This window comes from Lacerta agilis, chromosome 1 (genome assembly GCF_009819535.1).
Source record: "Lacerta agilis isolate rLacAgi1 chromosome 1, rLacAgi1.pri, whole genome shotgun sequence".
In the NCBI taxonomy this organism is placed as follows: Eukaryota; Metazoa; Chordata; class Lepidosauria; order Squamata; family Lacertidae; genus Lacerta; species Lacerta agilis.
Window position 1 is genome coordinate 91,405,404 of NC_046312.1, and position 14,543 is coordinate 91,419,946.

The 14,543-nt window shown below is 44.9% G+C and overlaps 1 protein-coding gene and 1 long non-coding RNA gene across 2 annotated transcripts; one reads left to right on the forward strand and one right to left on the reverse strand.

The window, feature by feature from the left end:
• Window positions 1–127: 127 nt before the first annotated feature.
• On the forward strand, window positions 128–1,626 carry LOC117054587. The gene is made up of 2 exons (XR_004427517.1): window positions 128–468; window positions 574–1,626. It is a non-coding gene; the product is annotated as an uncharacterized LOC117054587 (long non-coding RNA).
• A 2,762-nt stretch (window positions 1,627–4,388) lies between these two features.
• On the reverse strand, window positions 4,389–10,699 carry TMEM37 (transmembrane protein 37). The gene is made up of 2 exons (XM_033163554.1): window positions 10,284–10,699; window positions 4,389–6,713 (listed from the first exon to the last, which is right to left on the reverse strand). Exons 1-2 carry the CDS (start codon window positions 10,302–10,304, stop codon window positions 6,141–6,143), a joined length of 594 nt encoding a protein of 197 aa, XP_033019445.1. The 5' UTR covers window positions 10,305–10,699; the 3' UTR covers window positions 4,389–6,140.
• Window positions 10,700–14,543: the final 3,844 nt, after the last annotated feature.

Consider the following 14,543-nt stretch of genomic DNA (forward strand, 5'->3'; position numbering starts at 1 on the left):
TTCCCTTGGTGAAATCTGTGCTGTTGCTCATTTGTACCATCTGGACCATGTCCCTGTGTCACATGATGCAACTGCAGGAGCCACAGCTAGCCTGACTGGGGAGGGATGGGTGTCAGGGACTCCCCCCCCCCCGTTTCTTGGGAGCAATGTGTGCGCATTGAGAAGCAGCAAATTCTTCCTTCATGGGTGGCAATAGCTAACAAGAAGATTCCAGCACTCCTCCTTACTCATAATCTGTGGCTATGTTTTCTTGGCCTTCTCTTCTATTGCGCGGAGTTGCAGCCTTGCCCACAGAAGTGCAAGAGCCTTCAAACTGGTAGAGCGAGGAAGCAAAAAAAGAAAGATGCACCTTAGGCCTTTTGATTTGCATGTGCAAATAAGGATGTGCATACAGTATTTGAGTTCCCCTCTTATGGGAACCACATGCAGGTGTTGCTAACATGTAAGATTCCAACATGAACCTACTAGGTAGAAGAAGTGTGCATGCACACGAAAGCTCATACCAAGAACAAACTTAGTTGGTCTCTAAGGTGCTACTGGAAGGAATTTTTTATTTTATTTTGTTTCTACTAGGTAGAAGAAATTCATTAGCACATGTGACTGACACTGTGAAACTGGGTTTCAACAGATCCTGGGTATTCATTGCTCACTATAGAAAGTAATCATTCCTCCTTAGGCATCCCTCCCATTATTGATTTTCTTATGACTATACATCACTAGCAGCTGCCAGTCACACCCATGTTAAATGGATCTTGATTGGATTCGGCATTCATGCATGTCCTGCATAGTACAGCTTGTATTGTTTGGCCTTTTGACCTCCTGCTGTAAAATTTGGAACACTTTCCCCTCATTTATTTCTTTGCACTCAGGGTGCATGTGTATGATACATGCACACTTTTAGGTGACCACTTCATGCATCTGCCAAAGCGGGCTCTGTGCTGACTTTGGCAGTTTGTCTGAACCAAAATCCAGAATTAAAGCAAAGGACTTATTATCTCCAAATAAGAAATATATGTAGAAACCTCAAACTAAGGATAAGGGGAGTTATCACACTTTTCCAACATGCCAGGGTTAAAATAAATCCTGAAAGTAAAATGCCACAGAGGAAGTTACCGAAAAAGTCTGAATTAGCATTTCTCTTAACTGAATGTCGTCATCCATCTTTTCAGAGCAACTGTTTCTTGTCTCACGAGACCTTGAACAAATGGCATGAAGCATAATATACGTCAGCTGGGGCCAAGCCTCTACCATGCTCTCTTTTTTTATTTTTGCATTGCATTGTGTTAATGATGCATAAATAAATATGCACTCCTTAGTTGTGGTCCAATAGCTTACAGGTTTCCCAGAAGGCTGCAGTGTGGAGCAAACGGCCCATTACTGCTGAAGAGATAATAACAGCATCTACTCTGTGTGATAGTTTAAACCATCTAGTTTGTCTGGTGTGATCATTCTGGACTATCCCTTATCAAACAAATAGTTGTGATGAATCCAAAGCTAAATATTAGGCAAATACTGTACAACATTATACATAGGCATGTAGGCTTAAACTGAATTGCCCTCTTTCTTCTGCTTCCTCCGGTTGTCATCTTAGCTTCTTTCTGACTCACAATAAACTTTGTGAAATTGGCTGTTGAAGTCCTGTGTGTATTTCTGCCAGGCTGAAAGGGACTTGCTTTTCTTCTCAACATGCCTAGATCATTTTGGCATCACATGACACGTGCATATGAGTTGGGGATCTGAGAGAAACGCAGTGTGCTGTTGGGTTCAGGGAAGAACCAGGTAAACTGGATGCTATCCCCATTTACTGGGAAATCCAGTAATTAACAAAACAAAACAACCCACCTGTACTGCCAACAACCCATTTGTGGCATATCAATGGCCCATTTACAGTAGCGCCCTTCCAAGCCTAAACTGTTGCAAGCTACTGATGCTGCCGCCTTGAGCCAAAGTACTAATTACTGGTAAGAGCCTAATAATTGCCTGTGGAGTGCCAGACTTTTCTAGTCTATGGCCAACCGGATGCCCTCGTGAAGCTCCCAAGCAAAGAAAGATGAAGATAGCAATTCCTTGCTATCTTTCAGCCCTGGATGTGAATGTGCATCCTTTCCCACCATATGACTATGCACATTACCAGTTGCATGTGTATCTTTGATTCAAGTTCAGTATTTTCAGATATAATTTGGTCTCTTCTGCTAAGCTTTCCACGCACTGGATCACTCTGCTCTACAGAAATGTGTGGCTGTGAGACTGTGCCATGCAGTGTGTTCCAACAGTCTTCCATTTTCATCTTTGATTTTGGAGGAAAGCTAGGAAACACTCAGTCCGATTCAGTATTATTTACACTGACTGGCAGCCATCTCCAGTGTCTCAGAGATGGATCTTTGCCAGTTCTACCTGGAGATGCTGGGGGTTGAACTCGGGGCTGTCTGTGTGCAAAGTATGTCTCTCCCGTTGAGCGACAGCCCCTTCCTCATCCGTTTTCATGCTCTTGTTTAACGGCTACCTGCCCCCAAATTGCAACAGAGGACTAGAACTAGCAATTCACAAAGTAGTTTATTGAACATTTGACATTCAGATCTGAGATTTCTTCCTTTATTGTCTTACCATTTTTTTTTAAGAAAACAGTTTAGAAAAGCTGTAGGTTTCATAATAAAAAAACAACACTTGTTTGAGACAAAGACCACATACAAACACGCCCCTTTGCTATCACACTCTCCAGTCTTTAATGACAAAATGGCCTTTAATGGGAATGGAATAATACGCCCATAAGAACCAGCTATAGAACGGCGTGGAGGGCTCCTTCAGATTGTCAGCTCAAAATGGGTCTCTAATGCGTTTTAACCTCCATGGGATAGTCTTGAAAGCTTCAGTTCAGTGGAAATGGTATGATACCCAGGCCCGCCTAATGCATGTGGGATGCCTTATCATAGTGTGCCAGTTTTAGAAAAGTCTGAATCAGGGAGTGCTGGAGTGTTGAGCTTTTTTAAAAAAATTGGAGCTGAAACTCTTAAGAAGCAGCCAGTGATAGGGGGAGGGAATGCAAAAGTCCCCCAAGCATGTGTGCTTATTTAAGGGAAACCATCACTTCTGTGGCTCTTACACAGCAGATTAGTCACAATTGCATAGTTGTTGTGCTGCAAGATGATTATCTGGGGAGGCCCATGGGGAACAAAGCCTTGCCACAATTCCTTCATTCACTAGACCGTTCTTCCAAAAAGACATGTTTCCTAAACAAACGTTTGGGATTGCCCTTGCATGAAATCCATGGCACAATATTGCCTCTTTCCAGTTGCCAGATGTCCATTATTTTAAAAGGACTGTGCTTAAACGGAGAACAGCACAGTCTCTCTGAGGACCTGTCCACACGTCACATGTTTCTGACAAGGGTTTGCGTTCATCAGCCCTTTCTACCATTTTACAACTCGCCTAGAAAGCTTGAAGGGATGCGGGTGGTGCTGTGGGTTAAACCACAGAGCCTAGGGCCTGCCAATCAGAAGTTCGGCGGTTCAAATCCCCGTTATGGGGTGAGCTCCCGTTGCTCGGTCCCTGCTCCTGCTAACCTAGCAGTTCGAAAGCACATCAAAGTGCAAGTAGATAAATAGGTACCGCTCCAGCGGGAAGGTAAACGGTGTTTCTGGTTTGCCAGAAGTGGCTTAGTCATGCTGGCCGCATGACCCGAAAGCTGTACACCGGCTCCCTCGGCCACGACTGGACCTAATGGTCAAGGGTCCCTTTACCTTTACCTAGAAAGCCTGAACCATTTGTGAACAATTGGTCAACACTTCTACAACATAATAATAAACAAATGTGTGCCACCCGCTCACCATTTTGACAACTATTTGAGGGTTGGGTGTGTTGAACAGCTTCACATAAAAGCCACCTTGACCAACCCCTTTAAAGCCATTGTGAGGATATAACTTCTCTCTCAACTAGTCACAAAATGGTTGCACTGGGTAAACGGTGGTTCTTTAGGGTATTACGGCTGTTGTTTGACCAATAAACAATTGTTAATCCATACAGAACTACATAGGTAGTTACGTGTGTCCCTGGATGTATTTTCGAAACAATCCTGCCAGCAGATATATACTAGAAACACCCCCCCCCCCAAAAAAATGCCAAGCATTTTTATCAAAGCATAATTGAAAAAAACAAAAAAAAAAACAACCAAGAAGAGAATTTGAACAACACTCCCAGCTTGGATGACTGCCTTCAGAGAAAGACAGAGCAGGGACTTTGCTTCCTGTGATTTTGAGAAGAGGGAAGTGAAATTGGCAATGCTAGCACAGCATTCCCTGATCTACACATCCTGTTCTCTGAGGACTGTATAGAGTGATGGCGTTTTGAAAGAGCGTCTCTAGCCCATAGGGAAGGGTTTGCCTTGTTTTTTCCTCATTAACTCTGAGTAGCAAAGACCTCTTTTAACAATATATTGGGCAGATAGCTCTGCCTCTCTGCGGCAAAGTGCCTTTGTTGCTGCTGAGCTGCCCAATTCACTTCTTCGGCTCCAACACAATGAGGGTTGTGGATATTCTATAATTGAAATCATTCTAACCCATCTGGCCACATAATGAGATTGTGGAATCAAGTGAAGAAAAAGGGAGAGGGAGAATAATACTTATTCGTAGAGATGCTTACTCTAAGATAGAAATGACTGGGGTCCATGCTTGCTATTCGTGAATGAAAGAAATAACAATTAGACATAATATTAAATTATATAGCATAAATTCCAGCCATGTGAGAGATGACTGCAACCCATATATTAAGCATTTTGATTCTCTGTGTTGCTCTCCAGCAACAGGGGTGCCTGAATGTTACAAAATTAAAGGTGGACATCTTATGGAAGTTTCTTTTAAAATCTCTTATACTGAACCAAATGAATACTGCAGGTGTTATTTTATCATTTGGCCGGTGTTGTTAAGAGTATACCTACCATCATTAGGCTCCTTGTTGTGGTTCAAATCAGTCAAGCAGCTTTGTCATGATGACCAAAGTCTGGTTGTCTATGTCCGTCTCCATCAATGCGCCTTCCTGTGGTTCCCCTTCAAAGCCATCCTGTTTCCAGGTAGGAGATGCGGCTGGGCTGTCATTGGAACAAACTTGGAACCTGTGGCCCTCTATGTATTGCTGGACTACAACTCCCATCATTCCTGACCACAGGCTATGCTGGCAGCAGCAGCTGATGGGAACTGAAGTCCAACCACATCTGGAAAGCCACTGAAATCCATTCCAGGGCAGCCCAGCCACCTCTTGCACTCTGGCCTGAGATCTCTTCCTTTCCCACCTGGAAAGCGGTTAAGAGAGACACCAGAATGTGGTGAGATGCAAGACAAGCCCTGTATCTCGTGAAACCAAATTGTCACCATAAAAAAGCTTCATGGGAGCTACAGTTCAGATGAGAGCAATAATCTCCACAGTGCACAGCTGGTTTGTTGAAATGTTGGTATTGCATATAAATCAGTTATACTCTCATGGCAGAAACAACAAGGAGCAAAGCCCATATAATGTTTTTTGAACAAGTTATGCTAAAATGCAAATTATTTGAATTTGGAGGTGAGGCCCTAGTTAGCATTCCCAACATTTTGCATAGTACAAATGATCCTAATCTTGATCCCAGCTGATGTGCAAAAATGAAACCATGAAGTTTTCTGAAAAGGACAAAGCACATTTACAACCTTTTCTCACTTGGATACTGAGTATGACCTCCAGTGAGATTTCTTAGTCCTGACAATCTGACCTATTGGTTTTAATAAGATTAAGTCACAATTTACTGTGACCTGATTGGGGCTTTTGATTAATAAATCTAAGAACTCCAGATAGGTTACAGTAAGGATGCGCCTTAAATAGCATTAAAACCAGCAAACCAAGTTTGTTTTGCTTTTACTGGGCCACCTTTAAATGAATGAGCTTTAAACAAAGGAGACCAGTCTTTTGCTCTTCCATTTCTGTGGAGAGTTACATCATTCAAAATACAAGCAGGTCATAATAGCCAACTTCCAGTATCCAGCATCCATTATCAAGTGATCTTGGAGACACCCATTTCGTATGTTTTCTCTTAACGTACACTAAGAAAACTTGGTCTCCTTTTGAAAGGCCTCAGTTTACTTTTCTGTGTATCTGGTGAAGCTAATATCCACCACTCTTTAATTTTTTCTCATTCTATTCCACGGAAATGTGATGTTGTTAAGATGAAGTCCACTGATTCCATTCAGGAAGAAAAGGAAGGCAGAAATGAACTCACACCAATAGGTTAGGGTGAAACCCGTGAGAGTGATGTAGTCCCTCAGAAGGAATAAGAAGCTCAGAACTCCAGTGAATGAGAGCAGGAACGAGAGAAGAACGAGGATTGATCCCATCGACCACTTCTTCCTGGAGTTGACGTCTTCACAGACTTGGGAGACCATGAGAAGTTCCAGGCCAAAGATTGCGGCGACGACAGCAAAAGACACCAGACTTCTCGCAAAAGTCATTCCTGCGTTGATCCCTCTAATGTTGGCCAACGTGAGATCAGTGGCGCATTTCAGGGCGCTATTGTTCCCGACTGTGCAGAAGTGCCACAGTCCAAAGAGCTTTCCCTTGGCAAAAAGCCAGTGCCCATCGCACACAGCAATGGAGGACAGGACGATGGCTATCGCAACGCAGAGGATAATCAGGCTCCTGATGAACATCTCAAAAAACGATCTTGTCCGTCTTCTACGAGTGAGTAACCACTGGGCCTTAAAGAGAAGGTCCAGAAAGAAAGAAGTTAAATACCCCTCCTATCAAAGCAACACGGATTGCTTTTAAATCGCAGCCAGCAATTATATTGCTATTGATGTTGTGACCAGTTAGAAGGAATGCTCAATAACAGCAAGAGTCGTTGAAGTCGGTTAAATACACCGTGCAGACAAGCTTGGCTGGGTACACACTATACATTTAAAGCACACTGCTACCCTCAAAGAAACTTGGGAACTGTAGTTTGTTAATCGTGCAGGGAACTTTAGATCTGTGAGGGGATCTTTGGGGGAAGCAATGTGCTTTACACCTATGGTGTGTACGCAGCCTTAATATACAAATGATTTTGAGTGTGCTGTGAGAAAGGGAAGGCAGTGATAAAACGTTTAAAATGCCACAGAAGCAGTGGGAAGTCTTACCAAACCAATCTTTTGAATTTAAGATTGTGTGTGTGTGTGTGTGTGTGTGTGTGTGTGTGTGTAGAGAGAGAGATGCTACATTTATGCTGTGTAAGTAAAAAGTCTGGAAAGAAAGTAAATCATCTGCCATATTTCATTCATAAGAAAAAGAAAAGCGAAGCAGGCTACACTTAGTCACATCCTTCTTGGGTCTTGTAGGCTGACTGCTATTCAGAGGAGCAACAAGGCACCATATACTAGCATACACAGTTTTTATTTCCCACTAGCACAGACCTGTTCTTGGCTGCCACAGGAAATCCTCCCACCATCGGTGTGTGTGTAGGAACAAGTCTATTGCACATGTGGCTTTGCCCCACTTTACGAACTTGCCTCCCTGGCTGCCACTGCAAACTTGCTTGCCCAGGCCGCCCGCCCAAGGCTGCATTGAAACTTCCCCAGCGTAACATTTCGATCTGTCTTGCCATGGCTTGTTCTGAGCAGAAGTGTTGGCTGTCACTGACGCTGCCTCCGGAGTTTTAAAAGTGAGAGGTTAAAACGTCCCACTTCTCCCTGCACACACTTTTCTAGTAATAAGCATTGCAGCTCCACCAAGTTCTGATTTCCTGTGTGTCGGAGGAAAGGACCCTGACTATTTTGATGTCTCCATCAAGATAACCTTTATTGCCTGGGGAGCTGTCTCATGGGTTTTCCAGGGCCATCGTTCTATAAGGTTGCAGAGGGAGTAGTGACGTGTTTTCATAGAATTGTAGAACTGGAAGGGAACCTGAGGATCATCTATTCCAACCCCCTGCAATGCAGGAATATGCAGCTGTCCCATACAGAGATTGAACCTGCAACCTTGGCATTATCAGCACCATGCTCTAACCAACTGAGCTATCCAGGCTACTTTGGAGATGGGCACAACATAGGGAGCAAAGGAATATCATTGAATTGTAGAGCTGGAAGGGACCTCAAGGGTAATCTAATCCAACCACCTGCAACACAGGAATCTTTTGCCTAATGTGGGGACTCGAACCCACAACCCTGTGATTTAGGGTCTCATGCTCTACCTACTGAGCTATCTCAGGCAGAGAGGTGTCAAAGAGAAAACCAGGACTTCCTCTCTGATCAGCGCAATGAATGGTGATGTTTTCAAAGGATAAGGAGTGTGAAGGAGGAGAGGACAACTTGGGAGGAAAGATGGGAAATTCAGTCAAGCTGAGCTTGCGTTGATGATGAGACAGCCAGCAGAGGAATAATAAATGCTGGACTACTTCACAGGAGTTGCTTCAAGGTAAAGTGTTTTTAAATGCTTGTTTTTATTATTTAAGAATTTTAAGTGTGTGTGTGTGTGTGTGTGTGTGTACATGCATAGATTTGGATGATTTTGCTGGAAACTGCTGAAATGGGAATTTGAGGAAAAGGCTGTAGCTCAGTGGTTGGAGTATCCACTCTCCATACAGAAGGTCCTGGGTTCTAATCCCAGCATCTCCAGTGAAAAGAGAAACCTCTGTCTGAAATCCTGGAGAGCAGCTGCCAGTCAGCGCAGGCAGACAAGACTCAGTTAGATGGACCAATGGTCAGACTCAGTATAAAGCAACTCCCTATGATGCCATCCTGCTACCATTTCTCAGGAGCTTAGTTCACAAGCTAAAAACATCCACTGTGAGCACATCTTCCTTGTAACATCCTATATCTCTTCTTTTCTTAATTGCAGCCCCTGTGGTTCATTATATATCTCTATATATTAAAATATAGCTCTTGCACAAAATATCCTCACAAGATCTACTGAGCGAGTCAGTTTTGCTGAAACATCAGTAATAATGTCCCAGGGAGGGACAGAGCCACTGATCTTTGTAAACAACTCATTGCATTCCAGGAGAGAAGGGAGGAAATGGAGCAAGTTCAGAATGTTATTTGAGTCCTTAAGTTGACAAAAGCTTACACAGTGAAACCCCAACGGACCATAGCTCTGCTTCTGGAGCAGAATCGTTTTGTACATGTGATGTTAAAAGGGGCTTCATGGCGGAAGAAAGGAAGGGCAGAAATGTCAGAAAGCAAACAAGTTTTTTTAAAAAGCCCCCCCTCCCAATGCACTAGAAAGCATACAGAGTTTGCATATTCAATGGGACAACAACCCTGTGAGGTAGGTTCGGCTGTGAGGCAGCGACTGGCACAAGGACACTCAGTGAGGGGAGGATTTGAACCCTAACCCCCACGCTCTAACCACTCTCTCTCATCAGATTTCCCTCATTGGATGGTGAATGTAAATCTAGAAAAGCAGTCCAGACATTCAGACTCGGATGTAAATGCCAGACCTCCACGTGTCCCTATTTTCCAGAGACAGTCCCAGATTTACAAAAACTGTCCTGGTTTCTGATTTGATCCTGGAATGTCCCTGGAATGTTCTCATGGGAGAAATGTTGGAGGGTATGGAGTTATGTGACACCCCCGCCCCCCCAGCCAAGGAGATAAGGTACCATTTTCAGATGATGTCTGAAGGCAGCTCTGTATAGGGAAGTTTAAAAAAAAAAAGTTTACTGTTGTATGTATGTATGTATGTATGTATGTATGTATGTATGTATGTATGTTGGAAGCCTCCCAGAGTGGCTGGGGCAACCCAGTCAGATGGACGGTGTATAAATAGTGAAATCATTAATATTATGGAATAGGGTGTCCCTATTTTCATCGGAGAATGTTGGAGGGTATGAAACACACACACCCCTACACGAAGAGGGAGCGATGGAGAGAGAGATTTTGAGTTTGCAAGAGGACGGAAGATCTTCTATCCGGGAAGCTCTCCTAAAGGAAACGACAGGGAGAGACAGAGAGTTGGCCACAGCCACGGGGGGTCGACACAATAGCACATAAGAGAACTTTTTCAGGCTTGTTTCAAGACAAAGCGATGATAATAAGCGGGGAATTTGCATCGAGCAACAGGTGGCGAAAGAAAGTCGGCTAGTTTGAAGCGCGGGCTGCGATGAGCGGCTCTGCCTGTAGGGCGAGGGGGAAACGCGGGCAGAGGCGCTGCAACGCCAGAACAAAGGGCGGCGGCGGCGGCACACAGCGATGCCAACAAAACACGCAGCTCCAGCCCAAACAAAAAGATAAATATATATGTTTGTCCCACCCGCCAGAGAGGAAGAATGGCTCCTCCTTGGCTCCCGATTTTACCTGCACTGCGATGGCTGTCATGTTGCCCGGCGCCCCTTCCCGCGGAGCGAGGCGGCGAAGTCCGGGGAGCAACTTTGAGGTCGGCGGCTGCGCGGCGGAGGAGAGCGCGAGAAATGTCTCCCGGGCGCCCGCTTCACGCGCCCGCTCCCGGCGAGGGGCCCATGGCGGCGGAGTGGGGCGCGTCAAAGGCCGCTCTCGCCCCGCACGTACTGCCGAGAGAGCGGCGGGAGGCAGGCAGGCGAACTGCCCTTTGAGTTTTCCCTGTGGCTGAGTCAGCAGCCGAGCCGAGGAGGGAAGGAGGAGGAGGAGGCGGCCGCCGAAAGCGGCTGGAGCCGGCGAGCGGCTGGAGGAGGAGCAGGGGGAGGAGGGCCGAGAGAGGCGGAGGGCGCTCCGGGCAAGCCCGGCGCCAGGGAAGGGCCGTCGAGGGCACAGCCGCCGCCGCCGCCGCCGCCTGGGCCGCGGCAGAAGTGCAGGGTCCCCTCCTGGGTCGCCGGGGGTGGCAGGGATCCACGCAGGGATCTCCACGGGTCACTCTTTCCTGGGGGATCCGCTGTTTTCTGCGCGCTTTCATGCGCAGGTGGTCTGGAGTGCTCCAAGCCGCCTCTTCAGGGCGACTTCAGTTGTGCTTCCTTACTTTTTGAAATACGCATTTTATTGGTTTTTTCACAGCAGGACAATAAACGTAAACAAAACAAGACTTGGAGTACAGTTTGTCAATTTGTCAGTAATAACAAAACAATAACAAAAACAACAAAAACAATTTATTTGTACCCCACCTTTGCCCCAGACTGGATTCAAGGTGGCTTACAAGGGAAGGGGGGGGGTAACTAAAAACAAAAAACAATAATTAAAAAACAAGCATATATATCTATGTAACTCGTGTTTTAAAAATACCAACAATTGTGATAAAAAGCAGGGCACCAGCCTTTTCATTAAAAGCAGTCACTTGGCAAAAGCCTGTTGGAACAAGGTCTTCACCTGCCAATGGAAGGACAACAAAGAGGGAGCCAGGCTAGCTTCCTCAGGGAGGGAGTTCCCCAGTTACTACAACCAAGAAGGCCCTTTCCCACATTCTCTCAGGTGGGGATTGGGAGAAGGGCCTCCCCCAAAGGTCTCAAAACCCAAACAGGTTTGTATGAGGGAATGTGGTCTTTCAGATAGCTTGGAGCTCAGCCAACTAGGTCATAGCCAACACTTTTGATTGTGCCTGGAAAAAGACCTACAGCCAGTGGAGCTGTTCAGCTGGCACCTGAGTTCATTCTACATACCGGTATATGAAATGGTGGCATTTACGGTGGGGCACATGGCAGGACAGAGTCTCAAAGTTGTGGTCTCCCTCAAGCCCACATTCCCAGCATGTTTGCAGTCCTGTCTCAGCGACATTTACGCTGGTTTGGTCATGCAAGATGGCAGGATCCCCAAGGATGTGCTCTATGGGGCGCTGGCTTCAGGCAGCAGGCCCATTGGCAGACCAACTCGGCATTTCTTAATTGCAGAAGTGACATGAAGGCTGGCAACATCAATCCTGCTGTGTGGGAATCTCTTGCAGATGACTGTCTCTAGGCACTCTTGTGACCAGAGGAGGAAGGACCACGGGGAGAAGCGCGGAGAAAAGAAGCACCATGGTGCATCTGCAGCAGCAAAACCAGACACCTTCATCTGCCTCAGCTGCAACAAAACATGTCTCTTCCATATTAGTCTCTACAGCCCACACTGCAACCTTGCAACAGTTTGACTTCACCCCCAAAGGCACGCTTCTCCACTGTCTCCTGAGACAGAGAGAGGCCGACAACAGCAACAGGTTGCATTTTTGAATTTCATTATCATTTAAGCTCACATTTTGAAAGTCCACCAGTCAATTGGGGATAACATGTCACAAAAAAGCTTCTGAAATAATCCTAAGGACATAAGAAGAGCCCTGATGGATCAGGCCAGAGGCCCATCTAGTCCAGCATCCTGTTCTCACAGTGGTCAACCAGATGCCCATGGGAAGCCTGCAAGTAGGACATGAGTCCAATAACATTCCCTTGTCCTGTGGTTTCCAGCAACTGGCACAGTATTCAGAAGTGTTATTGCCACTGAGAGAAGCATATTGCCTCCATTTTGTTCATTTTAGATGTGTCTAACAGATGAACACAGCTCTCTCTCTCTCTCTCTCTCTCTGTTCTTACTCACAGCAGGGATCTCCCAGCAATGATTGCACAACATTTAACACAAGAAAAACACGAAGATAAATGCCAGTTGGGCAGCTCTGAGCACCCTGTGAAAACTGGATCCAATGCCAGCTTCTTGCCCGGGGTAGACTGCACATGCTTGCAGTTAAACTGGCACTGGCATGCTGGGATGATTGAAGGCTGATGCTCTAACACATTTGTACCCTCAAGTCCTTCTTATGTTCACTACCTGCAGCTATCAAGGCATTGCTGAGCAAAATAAGGGAGGCAGGGTGGACAGAGGTTCCTTCTTACTCTCTTGCTGCTCACCCTTGCAATGAATTGATTGTTGGAGCAGGGTGGTGGGCTTATTGATTTGTCTGTGCTGTTATATCTGAGTAAAGTGTATATCCTCAGTTTCTTTCTTGTTCTGAAATCTATAGCTCTTAACATTTAAAAAGCTATCATCTTGTGTTTGATAATTGCCCACACGGTATTTTCACCAGCACTGTGAAATGTTATTTCTTGCAAGCTGTCATCCACGTACTTTCCCTGATCATTCCATATTTCTGCATTCGAAGGCCAATATTGTTTCGTACTTGGTGACTGTTTTATTGACTAAATCAGGTTATGCGGAAGAAAAAACAAAACTGAAAGAAATCTAAGCCACTTTATTGGGATTTTATGTACTGTACTTGTAGCGCTGGTCAGCTATTTTCTTGTTTCATGCTACCTTTGAACTATGTCACAAATTAGGAGTCAACTCTCTTTTCTGATAGCAGCAGCTAGTTTTCAGGATCAACTGAAACAGCAGTTAGTCGAGTGAAAAACAGCAGATATATTCCTCTGCAGCACACCTTAGGGGATACAGCCTTGTATAAAGTCAGGGAATGGGCTAAAGGTCTCCAATTTTACATGCCTGAGATCTGATAGTGTTATAGTTACTCCACATAAAAGAAAGGAAGCTCCTAGCCAGGATAATAAAACAGCAAACTTTTGCACTCTCTCATTATATTTGATAAAGTGTTACTGCTTTGAAAAGATTGCAGCATGTGAATCACAAGGAAAAACATCCAACTGTATCAGAGTCTGCTGTCAAAGTCCAAGCTTTGTCTTGAAAACATAGCAATCTAATGCTTTAAGTGTGTGATTAGGGCAGTTCGCAACTCCACCAAGGAAATACTCCAAACCAAGTGGAAGGCTCACAGTTCAGGGTGAGACCATGTTTCAATATTTGGCATCTCTAGTTAAAAGGATCTCAGGTAGGTGTACTGGGAAAGGCTTTGTGGAGAGGCACTGTGTGCCCGACTTGAAGATATAAGCCTAGATAGTCCTGTGGTCTGACTCTGCACAATGAGAGATGTAAGATAACACTTTCAAACAGCTGCCTCATCTTAAGCATACCTTAGCACATTCAAAGTCAAAACAAAATAAAAAATAAAAAAATTACTTCCAGTAGCACCTTAGAGACCAACTAAGTTTGTTCTTGGTATGAGCTTGTGTGTGTGTGTGTGTGTGTGTGTGTGTGTGTGTGTGTGTGCATGCACACACACACACGAAAGCTCATACCAAGAACAAACTTAGTTAGTCTCCAAGGTGCTACTGGAAGTAATTTTTTTATTTTTTATTTTGTTTTGACTATGGCAGACCAACACGGCTACCTACTTGTAACTGGCACATTGAAAGTGTTCAGCATGATTTACGGTCACCTCATTCATTTTTACAACAGTCTTGTAAGGTAGGTTTGTATTAGAAAATTCTATTTTAATGCTGGAGCAGAGAAAAAAGAAAGTTGTGCTTGAAGAGAGTGCCACCAAAATACATTTGGGGCTGAGATGACGTTTGCAGTCTTTTAGGTGAGAGATATGGGACCGGATGATGTTGCACTACAACTCCCACAATCCCAAATCATTATCCCCCATCCTTTCTTTAGATGCTGTAGAGTGTAGAAAATACAGTGGTACCTCGGTTTTCAAATGTAATCTGTTCCAGAAGACCCTTCGACTTCTGAAACATTTGAAAACCGAGGCAGTCGGGAGAAAAAACCTCAGAGGAAGCTGTTCGACTTTCAAGGTGCGTTTGAAAATGGAAGCATTTACTTCCAGGT